The following is a 22,257-nucleotide window of genomic DNA, read 5'->3' on the forward strand; positions in this document are numbered from 1 at the left end:
CTGGAGGGACCTCTTCCCCGCCAATGTCAGGTCCACATTTCAGACCACAAAAGTCCACAGCACAGGTGTCCTGGACAAACCCCATCTTCATTCTATGTTCCAGAAAGATTCTGGGCAAAACGCCCTTTCTTTCTAGAATCCTTTCTGGAACCTACAATAGTGCACCCAAGAAGGGGAAATGTGACTTGGGTTTGAAGCCTACATCCTAAAGCTCTGCATCTGGGTAGGACTCAAGGTCAAATGAGTAATCTGCCAGGCTTAGCAGTACACACAGGCAGCCCTCAAAGACACTGTGATCCAGTTCAGATCACCACAACAAAGCAACAACTGCAATAAACCAAGGCTCACAAATGTTTTGGCTCCCTGTGCAAATAAAAGTTATGTTTATACTGTATTGTAGTCTATTAAGTGTAGTAGCATTATGTCTAAAAAAATAATATACTTACCTCAATTAAAAATATTTTCTTACTAGAAAATACTAACCATCATCTGAGCCTTCAACAAGTCATTATCTTGTTGCAAAAGTAATATGACAGATCTCTGGTCAAACATAATAATGGCAAGAGTTTGAAATATTGCAAGAATTACCAAAACATGACATGGAGATACCAAGTGAACAAATGCTGTCGGAAAAATTACACAAACTCACTTGACACAAGGTTGCCACAACCTTCAATTTATAAAAGAGTATCTACCATCTACCAAGTATAATAAAGCAAAGCACAGTAAAATAAAGTATGTCTATAAATGTCCCCCTCAAAACGCGTTATTTGCAAAGCTCCTTTAAAACTGTAGTCACTGCCAAGTTTTCAAACAAAAATTACGATCATGCTCAGAAGAGAAAAATAAACTCCACCTTTTGGGGATAGAATTTATCTCAGGCCTAAGAGAAATGGTGCTATGTAACAACCAAAAAGCTAAGTTAGCAAAGACTAATTTTATATAAATCATTTTCAGAAAAAAAAATTAGCAAGACGACGTTCTAAAGAGTTTTAGGGTAGGCATGTTTTTCTCAACATGAAAATAAACCAAAATAGAGATTTTTGAAAACATCATACCATTTCTTGAGAAACATAATCTGGACTTTCTGTATCAGCAGAATAAAAAGAAAAGTCGTAGGTGAAGGTCTTGGTCCGTTCTCTTCCTGAGTCCCCAGTCCCTCCTTCTGGTATCTAGAGAGAGAAGATTGTGATAATAACAGTGCAACTAGAAAAACCATGATAATGTGAAGAATACTGTTAGCTGACAAGTAATCCACCCAATTCAAGGGGAAAAAAAAAAATTGTGTAAAAAGTTCACAACAATCACCAACGTGCATTATTTATACCCTGACTCAAATCCATTTAATTCCTCCTGACCACCTTCTCAATGAAGCAGAAGAAAGCAAACATAACTCCTCCCAGCCTCTCATTCAGGCGCTCTACAATACGATCCAAGGCTAACGTTTCTGGACTTTTCATCACGATTACCTTATATGAGCCTGACATTCCGGCCAAAGCTAGAGTCTGCACAACTCCAGGGGGTGCTGTTCATACAGATGACAATGTGAGAACAGATGTGTGATCTACTGGCCCCACTGAAAACTCCAAGTCAGACGCCTCCTCTTCCATTAGGCTTCCCTTGGCACTCCATCCAGAAGTAACTTCTCCCACCTCTGAGACACGAGCCTCTCTCCCAGGACACGTCATATTATGAGTCTATTGCGTATGTTTGCATACATCTGATCTATCTTGCTATATACCAAAACTGAACAAAAAAATCATGTTTAAACATCTGCATATGCCTCACACAGCTCCCTGGCTATGCACTAAGTAAATCTAATCGGAATTGTATTTGCCAGCATAATTCAGACACTACACGATGTCCCCTTTTCATCACAGGGGACTGGAATGCAGAAGTAGGACTCAAGAGACACCTGGAGTAATGAGCAAGTGTGGCCTTGTAGTGAAAAAAAAAAAAGAAGCAGGGGAACGGCAAACAGTTTCACCAAGAGAACGCACGGGTCACAGCAACACCCTCTTCCACCACAAGAAAAGACTCTGCACGTGGATATCGCCAGATGACCAACACGGAAATCAGACTGATTCTAGTCTTTGCAGGCAAAGATGGAGAAGATCCGTACAATCAGCAAAAACAAGACCGGGAGCTGACTGTTCCTCAGACCATGAACTCATTGCCAAATCCAGACTTAAACCGAAGAATGTAGGGAAAACCATTAACCCATTCAGGTATATATGATTATACAGTGGAAGTGACAAATAGATTCAAGGGATTAGATCCGATAGACAGAGTGCCTGAAGAACCATATAGAGGTTCATAACACAGTACAGGAGGTGGTGATCAAAACCATCCCCAAGAAAAAAGAATGCAAAAGGGCAAAATGTCTGTCTGAGGAGGCCTTACAAATAGCTGAGAAGAGAACCGAAAGGCAAAGGAGAAAAGGAAAGATACATCATTGGCATGCAGAATCCCAAAGAAGGTAAGGAGAGATAAGAGAGCCTTCCTAAGTGAACAATGCAAAGAAATAGAGGAAAACAATACAATGGGAAATGCTAGAGATCTCTTCAAGAAAATTAGAGATACCAAGGGAACCCTTCATGCAAAAATGAGAACAATAAAGAACAGAAACGGTACAGACCTAACAGAAACAGAAGATATTAAGAGGTGGCAAGAATACACAGAAGAATCATACAAAAATGTCTTAATGACCTAAATAACCATGACAGTGTGGTCACTCACCTCGAGTCAGTCATCCTGGAATGTGAAGTCAAGTGGGCCTTAAGAAGCATTACTTCGAACAAAGCTAGTGGAGGTGATGAAATTCTGAGTTATTTTAAATCCTAAAAGATGATGCTGTTGAAGCGCTGCACTCAATATGCTAGCAAATTTGGAAAACTCAGCAGTGGCCACAGGACTGGAAAAAGTCAGTTTTCACTCCAACCCCAAAGAAAGGCAATGCCAAAGAATGATCAAACTACTGCACAACTGAAGTCATTTCACATGCTAGCAAGGCAATGCTCAAAATCCTTCAAGCTAGGCTTCAGCAGTACCTGAACCGAGAACTTCCAGATGAACAAGCTGGGTTTAGAAAGGCAAAGGAACCAGAGATCAAATTGCCAACATCTGTTGGATCACAGACAAAGCAAGGGGATTCCAGAAAAATAACTATTTTTTGCTTCATTGACTACACTAAAGCTGTTGACTGTGTGGATCATTAACAAACTGGATAATTCTTAGACAGCCTTACTTGTCTCCTGAGAAATCTCTTTGCAGGTCAAAAAGAAACAATTAGAACCTTAAATGGAACAATGAACTGGTTCAAAATTGGGAAAGGAGTACGTCAAGGCTGATTACTGTCATCCTATTTATTTAACTTATATGCAGAGTACATCATGTGAAATGCCAGGCTGGATGAAGCACAAGCTGGAATCAAGACTGCTGGGAGAAATATCAGTAACCTCAGATATGCAGATGACACCACCCTTATGGCAGAAAGTGAAGAGAAACTAAAGAGCCTCTTGATGAAAGTGAAAGAGGAGAGTGAAAAAGTTGGCTTAGAACTCAACATTCAGAAAACTAAGATCATGACATCTGGTCCCAACATTACATGGCAAATAGATGGGGGGAAATATAAACAGAGACAGACTTTGTTTTCTTGGGCTCCAAAATCACTACAGATAGTGACCGTAGCCATGAAACCAAAAGATGCTTGCTCCTTGTAAGAAAAGCTATGACAAACCTAGACAGTGTATTAAAAAGCAGAGACATCACTTTGCTGAAAAAGGTCTATCTAGTCAAAGCTATGGTTTTTCCAGTAGCCATGTAGAGATGTGAGGGCTGGACAAAGAAGGCTGAGCGCCAAGGAATTGATATTTTTGAACTGTGGTGCTGGAGAAGACTCTTGGGAGTCCCTTGCACAGCAAGGAGGTTAAATCAGTCAATCCTAAAGGAAATCAGTCCTGAATATCCATTGGAAGGACTGATGCTGAAGCTCCAATACTTTGCCTACCTGATGCAAAGAGCCAACTCATTGGAAAAGACCCTGATGCTGGGAAAGATTGAGGGCAGGAGAAGGGGGTGACAAAGGATAGGATAGTTGGATGGTATCATTGATTCAACGGACATGAATGTGAACAAACTCCAGGAGATGGTGAAGGACAGGGAATCCTGGCATGCTGCAGTCCGTGGGATTACAGAGTCGGACACAACTGAGCGACTCAACAACAACACTGTGCGTACTATAAGCTGTAAAAAAGAAAGAATTTTAAGGTTCTTATTATTAAAATGTTTAAAACTCCAGGCACCTATTGCGGTTGTATCAAACAAAGCAATGTTTGCAAAACTCAAAAAGCAACAGAGTAATCAAGGAAAATGAGATTCCATAACACATGAAGAAAGGATATTCATCCGATGCTCGGCTCTCCCCACTGGTTCCAGTAAATACAGTATTAGAATGATTGGACTTTGTCTACAGCCCTGTGAGTACACAAAGACACAGCAAGCAGAGCAAAGCGAAGGAAACTAGCAGCAGAGAAAGGGTGAGCTAAGTGAGAAGATGTGGGTGTTCAGAGGAGAGGAAGCCAGGTGCAGCTGGGCAGAGCCAGGAGGAACAAGAAGTGCAGGTCAGCAGAGCAAGAAAGACATTCCATTGCAGAGGCCGCAGGCGAGGGGCACTGGCGCCTCAGAGGAGGCCTCTGAAATCCCCAGGGCACGGCCTGTTTGAAGATGGGCACATTACTTACTGGCTTCCATCACTGGGGCTCAGGTTGCATGACTTTGAAACTGGATTACAAAATGTCCAGTCCCCTGAGCCATGAATTAACAGAAATCCAACCAGAGGGTGATCTGTACTTGGCCGCGGGGCAGCAGGCCTCTGAAACCCAAACCTGTGAGCTAATGACAAACCCCGGAGGGGAGGGGGTTGGGTCCTTAGGGGCGTGATTCCTTTATTACTGATTTTACACACTTGTTTTCCCCATAAGTGGAAAGTATTCAGGATATTTTAAATACAAAAGAACTTGCCATCTTAGAAAATTCTGGGATTTTTTTTTCAAAAAAAAATTTTTTTTTTCCAGAAAAAAATTTCATGTTTTTTCATTTTTTCATCTCCTGAGTTTTGAATAGTAATACCAGCTCCTCCTGCAAGGTTTACAAAGTTACTTTCAGTAAAAATGAAAACAGGGACTTCCCTGGTGGTCCAGGGGCTAAGATTCCACACTCCCAAAGCAAGGGGCCTGGGTTCCATCCCTCGTCAGGGAACTACATCCCACATTGTACAATGAAGATCAAAGACCCCGTGTGCCACAACTGGGACCTGGCAGAGCTGAATAAATAGATAAAAATAAATACTTCTTAAAAAATGAAAACAAATCTAGGGTCAAAGTTTATAATAATCCACAATGAGCTAATTTCCAGGCTGAAAATCCACAATAGGATAGAGGATAAAAATGCCTGGTCTTACCTCCCCCAGCTGCGGCCTGGCTCTGCAGCTAAGGTCAACAAAACCAGAGACAGGACAGGTAACAGATAATCACTTGTCACCCATTTGCTTCATGGTTGAGCCCAAGCCAAGTTCAAGCTGACATCGTTAACTGAACTGAGGGAAGAAAGCTGTGAAAACAGATGCGTCGTATTCACCCACAAACCATTTAACACAGAAACAAAGCACGTAACTCACAGAACTGGAGCCAGGCCAGGTCACTACTTGCCTTTAAGTTTGTGATGGTCGTTTTGCTTTTCTCCATTTGAATAATGAATTTGGCTTCCAAGTCCTTTTCCCTGCAACACAAGTAATTCAGTATTGGTTAGGTAGGACAGAAAAGGGTGTTTCTATGATGCTTGTTGTGTTTACTTTTTATGTACGGTGATCTGTTTTTATTCAGCACATGAGGCACAATCCCTTAACTCCTCCTCCCAAATCCTTAGGAACATATACACGAGGACACACAAAACAGAGGCCTTTATCAAAACCTTAAGACTGGAAATGCTGTATGACTCAAACCCTGGGAGCATTTCTCCATGGGAGCCAACAGGAGTATAAATGCAAAGACAGAGACGGCGGATGGCGCTCTGACTCTAGGTAAGAGGGCCCTGCCCACCTGGGATGAAGGACAGGCACCTATGCTCCATCCAGGATGAGGACTGAGAAGAAAGAGGGGTGAGGGCTCACAGCCAGGGTGCTCCCAGAGGCAGCCAGGCCACCCCTCGCCCCCACCTTCTTTCTACCTTCATCCAGAAAATGGCATTCCCAGAAAACACTCGAACAGGAAGTTAAGAGAACTCCTAAAATAAACAAGCCCACGCCCACACAATGGAGTGCGGTGTCCCTGGTAATGGGGGGAGGAAGGTCTCTAGGTACTACTGCGGATAGAGGCCAAGGGACGCTGAGTGGGAAATTCAAAGCAGAGAAAAGTATACATAGGATACCACCGCTTGTATTTAAAGATAAAAAGGATAACCTGTTTATCTTTCAAAAGGTCACCCAGGGAGAAATAAGAGACAGAGAACGAAGCTAGATTTCTACAAAAACATCTTGATCTGTAGATCGTGTTTAGAATGATGAAAATAATTTACACAAAAATAAAACAATTTTTAAATAACCTAAAACCCAAAAGTAAGCTGAAGTAAATCAATCTGTGTGCTGGACAGTGAGAAAAGATCTCATGCTAGATTCCTTGGGCAGAAGGAATCTAGGCTAAGGGAAAAAAGAACTATTAATACAAAGCATTCGTCAAGTTTTTTTTAGGCATCATATTCTGGTGATAAAATAAGTATATTTATCCTAACATTTCTGTCTGTATATTGAGGGATAATACATGAGTAATTATGTTGCTGCCCCTGATAGCCAAAGTTTTTGGTTTGAAAGGAGATAGAAACATCAGATTTGTTAAAAGAAACTGTAACACCAAAATGGAGTCACTTAAGCTAAGCCCCACCAAGACCTAATACCTAACTTAAGGCAGCTTCAGCCTCTCCCAAGAGTAAGTCTTGAACCAGTCCATCTGGAAATTCCTGGTCTAAGGTAACTTGCCTGGTAAGAACCCCTGCAGTCCCCCAGGGAAGCTGACTTTGCCTGATATAATTCACTTTTTTTTTTTTTTTTTACTTCTTTGTCACAGCCTCCTTCTACCCATAAAAGCCTTCCATTTTGTACAGCTCCTGGCAGGGCCTTCTACTTGCCAGGTGGGGATGCTGCCAGATTCATGAATCATTGAATAAAACCAATAAGATCTTCAAATTGACTCGGTTGAATTTTTTTAAACAGATTGATGATGCAAGGTAAAAAACTCCTTAGTCCTAAATCTAAAAAGGAAATCTAAGATGAACTTTATCTGAAATTGAAAAGAAGTACTCCCCAGTTTTGTCCTCGGAAAAGGCCTAGAGTCTTATCGCCAAAGTGAAAGTGAAGTCGCTCAGTCTTGTCCAACTCTGTGCAACCCCGTGGACCGTAGCCTACCAGGCTCCTCTGTCCATGGGATTTTCCAGGCAAGAGTACTGGAGTGGGTTGCCATTTCCTTCTCCGGGGGATCTTCCCAAACCAGGGATCGAACCCGGGTCTCCCGCATTGTAGGTAGACGCTTTACCATCTTAGCTACCAGGGCCAAAGTAGTATCTAAAGAGCATTTTCCACTAAGGTATGCCAGGGCTTACTGGAGAAGATTCAATTCAAATATTCAGGCAGACCTCAGAGATCCTGTGGGTCCCTTCCAGACGGTGGCAGTAGAGCGAGCATCACAACACCGTGAGTCACCTTAACTTTGCTGCTCTCCAGAGCGATCAAAATTATGTTTAAAATCCGCAACAGCATTGTGTCCAAAGAAGAACAAGGTACACACCTTAATTTAAAATCTCTTTGTTACTAAGAACTTCTAGCAATCATCTGAGCCTTTGACAAATGGTCATCTCTTTGTTGGTGGAGGGTCTTGCCTCAGTGTTGATGGCTGCTGACTGAGGCAGCTATGGCAGTTTCTTAATCTATGACAACAACGAAGTGTTCCTCACTGATGGACTCTTCCCTTCATGGACAATTCCTCTGTAGCACGCAATGCTATTTGATAGTACTTAAACCACAGACTCAAAATTGGAGCCAGTCCTCCTCTCAAACACTGCTTTGTCAACCAAATTTATGTAACGTTCTAAATCCATCGTTGTAACTTCAACAATCTTCACGGCATCTCCACCAGCAGTAGATTCCATCTCAAGGAACCACTTTCCTTGCTCATCCGTGAGAAGCAACTCCTCACCCATCAGAGCTCTTTCACGAGGTGCAGCAACTCAGTCACATCTTCAGGCTCCACTTCTAAGTCAGTTCTCTTCCTACTTCCACCACCTCTGCAATTACTTCCTCCACTGAAGCCTTGAACTCCTCAAAATCATCCAAGGGGGGTGGAATCAACTTCTTCCAAACACCTGCTGATGCTGGTATTGTGACTTCTTCCCACGAATCATGAATGTTCTTAATGGCATCTAAGAACGCCGAATCCTTTCCAGAAGGTTTTCAATTTACTTTGCGCAGATCCATTAAAGGAATCACTATCTATAGCAACTACAGCCTTGTGAAACATATTTAAAGAATAAGACTTGAAAGTGGAAGTTACTCCTTGATCCATGGGCTGCAGAATGGATACTGTGTTAGCAGGTATGAAAGCAACATTAATCTCCATCACATGGGTGACCAGGCAAGGTGTCAATGAATAGTAACATTTTGAAAGGAATCTTTTTTTTTTTTTTTTGAGAAGGCTTAAAATATTTAGTAAACTATGTCGTAAAGAGATGTGCCGGAGAAGGCAATGGCACCCCACTCCAGTACTCTTGCCTGGAAAATCCCATGGACGGGGGAGCCTGATAGGCAGCAGTCCATGGGGTTGCGAACAGTCAGACACGACTGAGCGACTTCACTTTCACTTTTCACTTTCATGCATTGGAGAAGGAAATGGCAACCCACTCCAGTGTTCTTGCCTGGAGAATCCCAGGGACGGGGGAGCCTGGTGGGCTGCCGTGTATGGGGTCGCACAGAGTCGGACATGACTGAAGTGACTTAACAGCAGCAGCAGCAGCAAAGAGATGTGCTATCATCCAGGTTTTGTTGTTCCATTTACAGGGCACAGACAGAGCATAAATTCTAAAGGGTCTTACAATTTGTTGGAGTGGCCAATGAGTATCGGTTTTAAAGCTACCAACTGCACTACCCAATGGCAGTCCTAAACGACATCATCTTCCGATCGAAGGCTACTGTGTCTACGCTGATTATCTGCTGTGGAGCGCAGCCGCCTTCATTAATGATCTTAACCACACCTTCTGCATCAGCGTCGTTTGCTGCTTCACTTCGCACTTGGACGTCATGGGGACGACTTCTTTCCTTAAGCTTCAGGATCCAACTTCTGCGGCCTTCAAACTTTTGTCCCTTCAAAGCTTCCTCACCTCTCCTTGCCTTCACAGCATGGAAGAGAGTTAAGGCCTTGCACTGGATTAAGGGAATGTTGTAGCTAGTTAGATCTTCTATCCAGACCACTCAAACTTTCTCTACATCAGCAATACAGCTGTTTCGCTTTCTTATTCATGTGTCCACCGGACCAGCAATTTGAATTTTCTTCAAGAACTTTGCCTTTGCATTCACAGGTAGGTTAAACATTTGGCACAAGAGGCCTAGCTTTCAGCCTATCTCAACTTGCCTTCCCCACTAAGAGTAATCGTTCCAAGCTTTTGATTTGAGATGAGACATGCGCTCTTCCTTTCACTTGAACACTTACAGCCCATAGTAGGATTATTAAGTGGCCACTTTCAAAATGACTGTGTCTCGGGGAAGAAAGAGGCCCAGACATCATGTCATTTCCCTACCTGGGTTGTTCAATAATGATGATAACCTGCAAGGAATGTAAAGATGGAAGCAGAACCTATAGATTAAAAAAGATTTTGGAGACTTATCCATTGACTGGATCTCAATTCATATAGAGAAACATTTTTAGAAATTATATGACATGAGGGAAATATTAACTCTGACTAGATATGTGATTATACTAAGGAATTATTAAGTGTAATAATGCTATCATGCTGAGTCTTACAAGGTCTTGACCTTTTAGAGAGAAACACTGAAATATTTCAAATGAAATGATGTCTGGGACTTATTTTCAGATAATTTAGTAGCAGGTGGAACTGGGAAGGGGTAGCACCCTGACCACCTCAGGGTGAACACCAGCCAGAACTATTAAGCCGAAGAGTGTGCTGTGGTAAACACCATCCAAGAGCCACGATGGGTCCCCGTGGCCTGATTCAGCTTCTCCAGGCCAGTCTGCAGAAGTCCGGGGTTGGGCGAACAGAACACTGGCCCAGAGACAAATAAACGAACCCCGCTCACCTGTGTGGGGCTTCCACTCCACCCTCCAGGTCTTTGGGCAGCTCCACCGTGAACCCAAAAGTGAGAACTGCTTCGCAGAAACCCCATGTCCACGGAGCTCGAAAACACACACTTATGTTGGCAGCATGCACCTTCCAAAGCACGTTCTGCCCATTGAGAAAGCCAGGAGGATTCTTTTTGTTAGTGACATCCCTCCCGTTTCCACCTGGGCCATTTCTTAGTCATTCACCAACCTACTGTGTCTAGCTCTTGCACTTTAAAACCACTAATATTGTCAACAAATACCTGCCAAGAGCACAGAAATCACCCAGGGATCTGAGGACTAGTCCTTGACAGGCACTCACATCACCAGCCAATTCTTACTCATAAAACAGGAAGAAAGAAACTTCTCTGACGGTCCACTGGTTAAGACTCCATGCTCCCAACACAGGGGCTCGGATTTGATCCCTAGTCGGGCAACTAAGATCCCACGTGCCACCAGGCATGGCCAAAAAAAAAAGAACAGACCTCACACTATACCCAAAAATTAGAGATAGATCATAGCTCTAAATGTGAAAGATTAAAACAATAAAGGAAAAACTATTTAAATAAAGTAAAATGAAATTGCAGGTCACATGGTGCCCACCACTCTAACCAGTGGGAAGCCAGAGGGGAAGGAGCCCCAGGCTCGAAGCCACGCGTCTTTGAGAGCCACTACGTTTAAAGGGCTCTCCCCAGGATCATTGACTCCAAACCCATAGGAAGCCACGGCAGTACGTGTCCAGTTTTAAATTAACATCCACTCTATAAAGACACCAAGGAAGATACTGACTGAACGAGCATCTTTTCTACCAGCCACGTCCGAATCAAAATTGAAGATGCTCCAATAAATTAAAAAAAAAAAAAACCTGAGGACACTCAGTGGGTTTCAACAGGTTTATAACCTAGAAACAGCAGGTGGGTGGGGCAGGGTGGGATGGGGTCGGGGAGGTGGAAGGCTCACTTTTTGGAGGGTCCAGTTTCCTCGGTTCCTCAAAGAGCTCTGTGCCCCAAAAGATGGGAACCCCAGCTCAGACCCTTCTTATTCAAGTGCAGCCCAGGACCCAGCAGCCCCCAGAGCTCATTAGCAATGAGGGATCTCAGGTCCACCACAGACCCACTGAACAGAACCTTCTTGGGACAGGAGCCCCAAGGGACCCCGGTGACCACTGATATTGGGACGCCAGGCTGGGCACTCTCTGCACATGACAAAGTCATAATTGGCCTCACAGCTACTCTCACGGGACAAACTCTACCACGTAATCTGCTTCCTATGCTGGAAAACACACTAACTTTGTACTTCGACCTTTAAGTCTTACTTGCAAAATCTCATGACAGAACTGGAGATAACCTCAGTCAGCTGACAGTCTTGACTCTTTGTTCTGAGTTGTACGGTGGCTTCGAACCAAGAGCAATACATGTCTAACATCATCAGATCTCAGAAGTCATCTGAGTGTCCTGACCTCCAGGTTCCCACATCCTTAGTACCCGGCCAAGCTTCCAGCCCTCTCAATACCCATATGGTTTCCCAAAATCATTGTAAGGCTGCTGCCAATAGCTTGAAGTCATTTTAAGTCACAGCACAGGTCATTAAGATAAATAAGGAAAGCCGTCTGTTCCAGAAGGAAATTTCACAAATAACAATTTCCTAGATTGCTTCTTTCTTAAGCATAAAAACTAAAATTGTAAGAAAAAGATGTATCTTTAATCTGAAAGTAATCCCTAAGAATAGTACTATAAATATGAAGAAGCTAGCTAGCGATTTAGCCATAGACAGTGAATCTCAGTCTAGTTACGGAAAATACGGGAAAGCCAATGAAATCTCTAGAAAGCGGTTATGATGGCTGGGGTGATTAAATGCTGAAACAAACCCCTGATGCCCTCATCCCTGGTGGATTCCAGGCAGCTCTCCGGCTTCCTAGGATTTCAGAGATGGAGGAAAGGAAGGCGGCGACCCCTGGCTCCTTTCTCTCCACCCTGCTGACCCCACCGCCCAGGCTCCTTGTCCCCTGGAGACTGGCTTTTGCTCTGGCCTCTTCTGCAGCCCCAGGGCTTCTAAGTATCGTGGGTGGCTTGAGGGTCCCCATGACACTCCCTCGGGCAGCCTTGCCTTCTCCCCTTCCCCCCAACCAACAGTCCCATCTGACCTACCACCAGGCTACCATTCTTGGTCACCTCTGCCACCATCCCAGGTCGGCCACCACCTCCTCCTCGAGTCTCTACCTCCAGCCTTTTCCTCCTCTCTTTCTGAACATACAGAGCATCACGTGGTTCCCCAGCTTTATAGCAACTTCCACGGGCCACAGGGTGAAGCCCAACTCCTGGCTATTCCCAAGGCCTTCTGACCCAACTCAGCCTAACCATCCACACTACCCACCTACCCCCCCCAATCCCGGGCAGTGCTCGGCCTGCCCTCCGTATCTTCCTGAGGCTTCACTGAGCCTCCGCCCCAGACCCTCGTGAGCTGGTCTCACACCCCACCCCGAGTGTGAACCTCACAGAAGGAAGGACGGCATGTGACAGGTGTGCACGCCTGCACCTGGAGGGATGGGTGCCCGTAGGACAGTTCCTGTGACAGACCAACTGACTCAAGACCAAAGCGTTGAGCGGACACTCCCCGTGCAGACTGCTCTTCCCCAGGGGCATTCCCCTCCGGAGGGCCACGCTCCCCGCTGGCCTCTCATCATTTCTGCTTCTGGATTTCCCACTCAGGCTCTCGAGCGAGGCTTGTCCCAGGTCTAGTCTGACCCCCCCACCCTGTGAACCTTCAGAAAACCCCTTCATCCCACCCACACGGGCTTCAACCCTGCTGGTGTCACCTTTCCTGTCGTCTAGAGGATCCCAGGGAAGCAAGAAGCCCACTTCCTCTGCACCCCACAAGCTGAGCCCCCTGCACAAGGACAACACTCATAACCACAGCTCAGCGCTCTGTCTTCCAGTCCTTCAGCTAAAATCCACGTGATGCCAGGTTCGGGTCAATTTCCTCTGACATTTACGAAACATGGGAAATAAATCTTGACATTATTCTCATATTGAGGAAAATAAATCATCTTGAAATATTATTTGAACACTGATTTGATAATAGGGCAAAATGAACTATGTCTCTCCCTGGCCACTTTGGTGAACTGGGTTTCTCAAGCGAAAAGTCAATTACGGTTCACTCATATAAATAAGTAATTTATTTGAAAGATCTGGAAACTAAATCATAAGATGCTACAAATGAACCCACTGGAATAATCAGACTGAGTTACAGATCAATCCTGGGGGAAGGGGGGAGAAAGGAACAGATGCAAAATATCCAATCGGAGAAAGAGATGAAGTATATCAGCTGCCAGATATGAGAGCAGAGAAAACTTGTTAGGAAAAAAAACTAATGTTAATTCAAGTATTTTTTAAATGCTTCGAAATTATTCAGCAATTCAGACTGATTCCCCTTGTGCAGCTGATAGTGTTCGGTCATCCCATAACAGAACAGCAAGGGTGGGTGACGCCGAGATCCCCGAACTGCATCACTAGCCTGAAGAGTCCAAAGAGTGGCTCATTCAGCCTAGCTCTGAAGTGAGCTAGCATTCCCAAATTCACCTGAAGAATTACATACTATGAACCAATACTTTAACTGCCTTCGTTTGAGGGGCAGGAGGACACTCAAGAGCAAAAATTTTAAACTCTGTTTTTAAAAGAATGCATAAAATGTAACGTTCAAAATTGTGAATCACTATATTATGATATCTCTTATATGTGGAATCTAAAAAAATTAAAAACCAGTAAAAATGAACTTATTTACAAAACAGAAATAGAATCACATATAGAAAACATGTAGATATAGAAAACAATCTTACAGTTACCGGTAGGAAGGTGGGCGCGGGGAACGACATACCCACTACTATTAACATAAAATAGATACAAAGACTCTATTGTAGGGGACGCCCCAGCAGTCCAGTGGCTAAGACTCCATGCTCCCAATGCAGGGGCCTGGGTTCGGTCCCTAGTCAGGAAACTGGATCCCACAAGCTGCAGTGGATCCCACAAGCTGCAACCGAGTCTGCAAGCCAAAACTGAAAGATCTCACTCGCCACAGTGAAGGCTGAAGACCCCATGTGCTGCAACTAAGACCCAGCGCAGCCAAACAAATAAATATTAAAACAAAACAGAACCTACTGTATAGCACAGGGAACTCTCTTCAATACCCTGTAATGACCTCTATGGAAAGAGAATCTTTTAAAAAGAGTGGATATGTATGTAAGTGACCCACTTTGCTGTACAGCAGAAAGTAAACACAACATCATTAATCAAGTATACTCCAAAAAATAAAAAAAAATTTCCACCGTGAGTCACTATATTGTACAGGCTTTCCAGGTGGCTCACTGGTAAAGAATCTGCCTGCCAAGCAGGAGACTCGGGATCAGTCCCTGGGTTGGAAAAATCCCCTGGAGAAAGCAATGGCAACCCACTTCAGTATTCTTGCCCGGAGAATAGCATGAACAGCGGAGCCTGGTAGACTACTGTCCACGGGGTGGCAAAGAGTCGAATACAACCTCGAGACCAAACAGCATGTTGTACGCCCGTAACTTATTGTATATCAACTACACTTCAATCTAAAAACAAAATACAAGTATACATTAATTGATATAGTTCAGTTCAGTCACTCAGTCGTGTCCGACTCTTTGCGACCCCATGAATCGCAGCACGCCAGGCCTCCCTGTCCATCACCATCTCCCGGAGTTCACTCAGACTCACGTCCATCGAGTCAGTGATGCCATCCAGCCATCTCATCCTTGGTCGTCCCCTTCTCCTCCTGCCCCCAATCCCTCCCAGCATCAGAGTCTTTTCCAATGAGTCAACTCTTCGCACGAGGTGGCCAAAGTACTGGAGTTTCAGCTTTAGCATCATTCCTTCCAAAGAAATCCCAGGGCTGGTCTCCTTCAGAATGGACTGGTTGGATCTCCTTGCAGTCCGAGGGACTCTCAAGAGTCCTCTCCAACGCCACAGTTCAAAAGCATCAATTCTTTGGCACTCAGCCTTCTTCACAGTCCAACTCTCACATCCATACATGACCACAGGAAAAACCATAGCCTTGACTAGATGGACCTTAGTCGGCAAAGTAATGTCTCTGCTTTTGAATATACTATCTAGGTTGGTCATAACTTTTCTTCTAAGGAGTAAGCGTCTTTTAATTTCATGGCTGCAGTAACTAAATACAAAATAAAAAGAATGCAAGACCTCCATGGGCACTACTATGGGAAGAAGTCCAAGCAACACTGTTAAGTGGGGGAAAGAACCAAGCACACAGATGACATCCAGTTTGCAATCAAATAAGTAGATAAATAAAGCAGAGAGAATATGCACATTGATGCTTCTAGATGCAGAGAACACCGCTGAATATTTGCAAAGTGCGAAGCTGGTCGCCTCTGGAGAGTAAGTGGGAGCAAGACCTCAGGGGATGAGAAAATGAACTGAAATATTTCACTATGGGAATTATTTCAGCATGATTTGATATGACTTTGATTAAAGTATAAATTTAGTTAATTAAAAGGCAAAAGACCCTGATGCTGGAGGGATTCAGGGCAGGAGGAGAAGGGGACGACAGAGGATGAGAGGGTTGGATGGCATCACCGACTCAATGGACATGGGTTTGGGTAAACTCCACGAGTTGGTGATGGACAGGGAGGCCTGGCGTGCTGCGGTTCATGGGGGTCACAAAGAGTCGGACACTACTGAGCAACTGAAATGAATTAACTGAAAAAATGCAAAAAGTCTCTGACTTTAGGTATCGGGTGGTTCCTCAGCACCCTGGGGTGCATCCAGGCTCTCAAAGGGCTGGCTCACGGCCCCGGCTCTCCAGTCACAGGGGACACATCCGCCGCCACCACCACCCACCACCTCGATCTGCCTCTGCCACACCCGCCCCCCCCGCCACCCGCATGTCCACCAGGCTCCACGAGGTCAATATTCAAAACCAGGCGAGATCCCGCCTTTGCAGGAAGCAGTCCTGCTCTCCAAATTTCCAATGAGCGATTCACTCCTCCTCCCCAACCAATGGTACTTTTTCCCTTAGGACGCCAGACAAAACATGGGAAACCCAAATAAACTTCAATCTCAGATAAACGGATGTTTTAATGTAACTGCATTCCAAATATTGCCTGAGACCTATTCAGACTCCACGGCTCTTCCACTTAGATGTAACTGTACTCACCTCCCTCCCCCAACCCAGAGGGGGAGCAGCCTCAGTGCCCACTGCAGTAGCAGAGACTCCATTAAGACACGTCGCCTCGCCTGCCCATGTCAAAGCCTGAAATCAAACTCAGGGCAGGCCACTCTCCTGCATCTCTCTCTCCCCCATCCCTCTCTCCCCACGCTACTCCCCAGCCTTTCCAGCTGGTTCTGAGCATGCAAAGATCTTGCTGACTTCTCTTAGCTGCTGTTCATAAAAATCATAAAGCATTGGCTCAACTTTCGCAAAAAACCCAAGGGCTTTTCTCCTCAAAGACACACAGGAGTGGGTTTTCAGGCCATCACCCTGACGGCACCTTGGAACATGCCTCGCCACACAGCGGTGAGCGGTATGTCAGCAGGGCCGTGACCCACATCCCAGCGGGGAGCCTGCTCTGCTGGGCTCCCTGGGGGCTGTCCACGGCGAGCCAAGGGCAGCATCCCAGCCTCCAATGCTGGGAGCATCTCAGGCCAAGTGAGATCCTCTGCTGGGCCGGGACCCTCACTGTGGGACACAACCATCAGGCTGTGCTTCTTACAATCTCCCCGGCCGCAAAAGCGTGCAATAAACCTAAAAGATTAGGCAAGAGCCAACTGTTCCGGGCTGGGATCCCCAAGGAGCAGACGGTCTGACGGAGCCTGGCAGGCAGGGTGTGCCCTTGGGGTCCGGCCCTGGGAGAGGAGGACAGGGGATCAGGAAGGGCAGAGAGTGCAGTAAGCTGTGACCAGACCCAGGGCCGGTCCCAGCTGACCCATGGGCTGTTCTGGAGGTACAGCCAGCCACCAGGACCATCAGCTGCCTGGGAAAGGGGCCTAACCTCAAGCCCCCGAGGGGCTGATACAGAAGGCCACACAGATAGCACCCAGCGGCCAGGGAGCCCATGCTTCACAAAGGATGCTCTGCGCATCAAGGCACAGGGTCCACCACCCCGAGTCTTCTTAAACCAGAAGGTGCTGTTGAGTGGCAGCTTCAACCACCTGAAACCCCCAGCAGAGAGTGAGGAGCCAGGGCTGCAGGCCTTCAGGCAGGCCTTAAACCTGCTTAAACCTGCTTTCAGGCTGAGCACCACAGAATTGATGCCTTCAAACTGTGATGCTAGAGAAGACGCCTGACAGTCCCTTGGACTGAAAGCATATCAAACCAGTCCATCCTAAAGGAAATCATTCCTGAATATTCATTGGAAGTACTGATGCTGATGCTGAAACTCCCATACTTTGGCCACCAGATTCGAAGAACTGACTCACTGGAAAAGACCCTGATGCTGGGAAAGATTGAAGGGGGAAGTAGAAGGGGACGACAGATGAGATGGTTGGATGGCATCACGGACTCAATGGACATGAGTTTGAGTAAACTCCAGGAGATGGTAAAGGACAGGGAAGCCTGGACTGCTGCAGTCCATGGGGCTGCAAAGTCGGACACGACGGAGCAACTGAACCACCACCTGCTTTCAGCTTTCCATTGAAGGAAGGACAGCCTAACCATCAGAAGTGTCTCAATATCCAACAGGCTGCCCTGAGACATGCAGAATCATCAGAGAAGGTTTAGCTGGAGATTTAGACAACAGATTCTTATCCAGGATGCCGGATGGAGAGATCCAGATATTCCTTCAGTGAACAAATATTCGTGAGACCTTCAAATGCCAAACAGCACTCTCAGCACAGGGATAAAGTGGTAAACAACACAGAGTACTGTCTGAAGTCTTCATTTTAGGGAGGGGGTTAGAAAAAAATAAATACCATTGTAGATACAGGTAATTGCTGGAAAGAAATGAAAGGGTGTCCTGGGCTAGGACTAGTGGCAGAGGCAGGGGGAGGCAAGCAGTCAGACAGGACCTCTCCAAGGGGTGGTGTGGGAGCAAGGGCTGAATTGCAGCGAGGTAGACAGCTGTGAGGGCAGGCAGCCCGTGTAAAAGGAACAGCAGGTGCAGAGACCCTGGGGCAGGACCCAGCCAGAGGTCTGGGGAAGAGAGGGAAGGTTGGTGGGACTACAGGAGGGGAGGCGGGGAGCAGGACAGGCCAAAAAGGAGGCAGGGGCCAGATAACACCAGGAACTGACGTGGGATAGGAAGCCTCAGACACAGGGAGACGAAGAGAGCGCAAGGAGACCAGTGAGGAGGCCAATACAAGCCACACAGAGACCCTGGACCAGGGGCGAGAACGAAGACGTGTGCAAAAGGCAACACGGCCAAACCCGGGTTCATAAGCCCCGCCGAGCAACAGAATCATCTCAAGAGCCCAACCCCGGCTTCCCAGGTGAGAATCTCCAGGATGGAGAGACCAGATGTGGGTATCTAACCTCCTGGGAGACACTGATGACCAGGCTGGTTTGGGAGCCGCTGCCCTCATTGCCCAGTGATGCCCTCCTCAACCCAGAAAAACTGGAATCCTAAGTGTGGGGAAGCCTCACTGCCTTCCAGCTCCTTCTCAGGCGCCCTCTGCTCAGTGATGCCCTCTCTTCCTCTGAATCCCCAATTCCAGGACAAAAACCCAGGGCAGGGTTGTGCCTTCTGCGTATCACTGCTGCTTCTGGCTGGGGCTTCTCTTCTGAAGTCTAGAACATCACAGAACTGAGGAACACCATTCACGTGGGGAGAAAGAGCAGGGAGCAAGGAAGCGTGCAAACTTTGATGCAGTTTGCAGCAAAAAAGCAAGCAGGGAACAGAAAACAGCATGTGCATACACCAAGCAACTATATTCTCAATTTCCCTAAAGAAGGTCACAGCTAGTAGCATTCTAAAAGCATAGGAGCAAGGTTAGTTCACTGCATATAATGGATGCCTTACTCTGGGAGTTACGCTTAATTATGCCATGGAACCCTGGTTCCAGCTGAGAAAAGCTGGTTGAAAGCTCAAGAATTTCATACGAGACAAAACTCAAGCCTCAAATCTTGAAGGAGCAAATTGTGCTCGAGACTGAAGACGACAATGACATTTTCTCAGGGAATTCTGGAGGCGACACAGGGGAAGCACCTGAGATCAAGATGCTGACGGCTGGAGAGCCGAGGGGGAGGCTCGTCACCGTGTGGAGGCGACAAGAGGCGGTTGGCTCAGGAGAGAGGAGCCCAAGCCCACCCCTGGTCTCACCCACAAAGAACCCAAGGCCCCAGAGATGAAGTGACCGGGTTGAAGTTGCTCCTCCAGAGTCAGCCTTGGGAAAGGTTAGAGGGATTCAGCCACAGAGGACCGTCCAGGACATGCCAGGACCCCAACTTGATTTCAGCGACATTCTCCTCAAGGTGGGAGCTCTGCAAACTCGGCACCCATGGGATCCCAGTGGGCAGGTCAGCACGTTAAAAGAGGCCCACAGGAAGATTAGTCTAAACAGGTGCACGTCACCAGCTGCATCAGGTGCTGGATGGAGGGGCACAAGAAGCCCATCCAGCCTCAGCCCCCACCCATGCCGGTCGCCTGAGCTCCCTGCCATTCTAAGCTAGCTCTTCTTCCAAGACAAAGACCCTCACACCGGTCCCGCTGCCTGGAAGGTGCTTTCCTCCTCCACCTCACTTACCCTTCAAGATGCTTAACGAGCCTCCTCCTCCAGCAGGTTTTCCTAGAACAGACCTAGCCAACACCTTCCGTGTGAAGTCCTACCATCACTCACTATATCTGAGCGGTGACAGCCCACAACACACCATGGAAGCTGCCACTTTCTACCCACTTATGGCTGGGCCACTACACTTCATCTTCCCCACCGGTCTAGATGCTTCCAAAGGCAGAGGTTATGCCCTGCTTTTGATATCTACCCCAACACGACCTGCAGTGTCCTTATATACAGCAAGCACTTGGAGGAATGGATGAACGAAAGAATGAGTAAGCGAATGAAATAAATGAAACAGCTGAGATGAAAGCAAGATACTTCTCTTAAATTCAAGCACTAAAGTGAAGGAAATGCTTTTGAGTTTATGGCATGTTTTCAATTTTTCAACGCAGGTAAGCACACCCCCATAAACACCAGTTCAGCTGGCAGATGTCAACTCCAAAGCAGACACGAAGCTTACCCTTGCTGCAGACCCACAGCTGTGACTGTGACTCCCAAGAGTGAGCCACAGGGACCTTCTCTCTCTTTTGAGTCACAGGAAAGAGGAAAAGCAAGGATGTGCACGTGGCCAAACTTCTTCAGTGTGCCTCTCCAAACACACAACCGACCTATTCATTTTTTCTTTTAAAGTGAAAGTTTAAAAGGGGTAGCATAATATAACAATGAGAACATAAGAAGATCTATTAATACTTCTTTTGTTCTCCTGTGTTCAGACATTAAGTTGACTGATGCACAAAGAGATCAGCTTAGTGCTACAGCCCTGCGAAATACCAAGTTCTGTCTGCCCTGTACCCACACCACCACTACAACACTCCTTCCAGATTTACCTCCATTTTAGAAAAATGTTCTCAGTGGCAGCTTTAGAGAGGGGAAAAAAAAAATACAATAGCTGGCCGGTAAAGAGAAGACTGATTCCTTTTACAACACTGCCAGCTAAGTATACCTGACAGACGGGTGTGCTACGAAGTAGTAAACTGAAGGGCTATTTCTTTAGGACTTCACCTGGCGTCAGAGTGGAACGAGATGCAACCGTGGTCTCTCGCAGCGTTTCCACCAGGCCCAGCCTCAGGTGTTGCCCAGCCGAGCGGGTTGATATCAGGAGAGCACCACGCTTCGGTAAGCTGGGCGCGAATTCTGACTCTGAGTAGCTGCGAGATGTCAGCACTTCATTTAACTTTGCTGAGCCTTTGTTTTCTCGCCTATAAAAGCACTGAGCTTCCTTCATGTATAATTTTTCGCTGAAAGATGGGACAGGGGAAAGCAGACCACACAAGGCCCCACACCAGCAGAAAACCAAAGTGCCCTTTCATTGACACCACAAATCCAAGGCCCAAACATTTCTTCAACAAATACTCACGGTGCTTCTCTTGCCCTCTGGGGACTGATATTCATTTTAACAAAACCTTTCCAATCTTTTCCCAAAGTAAGTGGAAATGGAGGGAATCCAAAAAACAAATTTTGCCAAATTTTCTAGCCAGATCTCACAAAATGAGCAACCACTATAGAGCTGATCTTTTATATCATTTGAAGCATACAATGCTTATCATTTGATGAACAACAAATCCAGAGGCCATAGTTCGTAAAAAAGATAAGAATATGAGAAACAGGGACTTCCCTGTGATCCAGTGCCTAAGAATCGAAGATCCCAATGCAGGGGGTCCGGGTTCAATCCCTGGTCAGGGAACTAGACCCCATTTGCTGCAACTAAGAGTTCCCATGCTGCCATGAAGATTCAAGATGCCTCGTGCTGCAACTATGACCCAGTGCAGCCGAACAAATAATTTTTAAAAAGCTATTTAAAATTAAAAAAAAGAACATCAGAAACACCAAAATTCACTTAAATATCTATGATTAGGTCTGGTTATTCCTGACTGAGCACACAGGCCGCACCACCTGAAGATACGCCATCCTTCCGGCACCGTGCCCAGCAGCCCCACCCCCGTCCCCGGGGCAAGCGTGCAATGCACACTCTTACACACAAGTAATGGGAGCAACAGTCGCCAGAGGCAGGAGGAGGTCAGTGGACAAACACACTGGTCTCCCCTTCACGGGGCTCTCCAGGGATGCAGGCATATGATCAAAGCTCTTGCCCGCGATCACCCCGCGAGGATGAGAGCAAACAGGCTGTAGAAGGCAAG

The 22,257-nt window shown here is 46.2% G+C and overlaps 1 protein-coding gene across 3 annotated transcripts in view; it reads right to left on the reverse strand.

Annotated features, from left to right (window-relative positions):
- Positions 1-22,257, reverse strand: part of KIF16B (kinesin family member 16B) — a 294,681-nt gene that overhangs the window by 252,039 nt on the left and 20,385 nt on the right. For all 3 annotated transcript variants that reach the window (XM_052650604.1, XM_052650603.1, XM_052650602.1), the window contains exons 2-3: positions 5,709-5,778; positions 1,059-1,172 (exon numbers count right to left, since the gene is read on the reverse strand). In XM_052650604.1, coding sequence (XP_052506564.1) covers positions 1,059-1,172; positions 5,709-5,778 — 184 coding nt within the window. The remainder of the gene's footprint in view (positions 1-1,058; positions 1,173-5,708; positions 5,779-22,257) is intronic.

The sequence above is a fragment of the Budorcas taxicolor genome, chromosome 13 (assembly GCF_023091745.1).
Source record: "Budorcas taxicolor isolate Tak-1 chromosome 13, Takin1.1, whole genome shotgun sequence".
Taxonomy (NCBI): Eukaryota; Metazoa; Chordata; class Mammalia; order Artiodactyla; family Bovidae; genus Budorcas; species Budorcas taxicolor.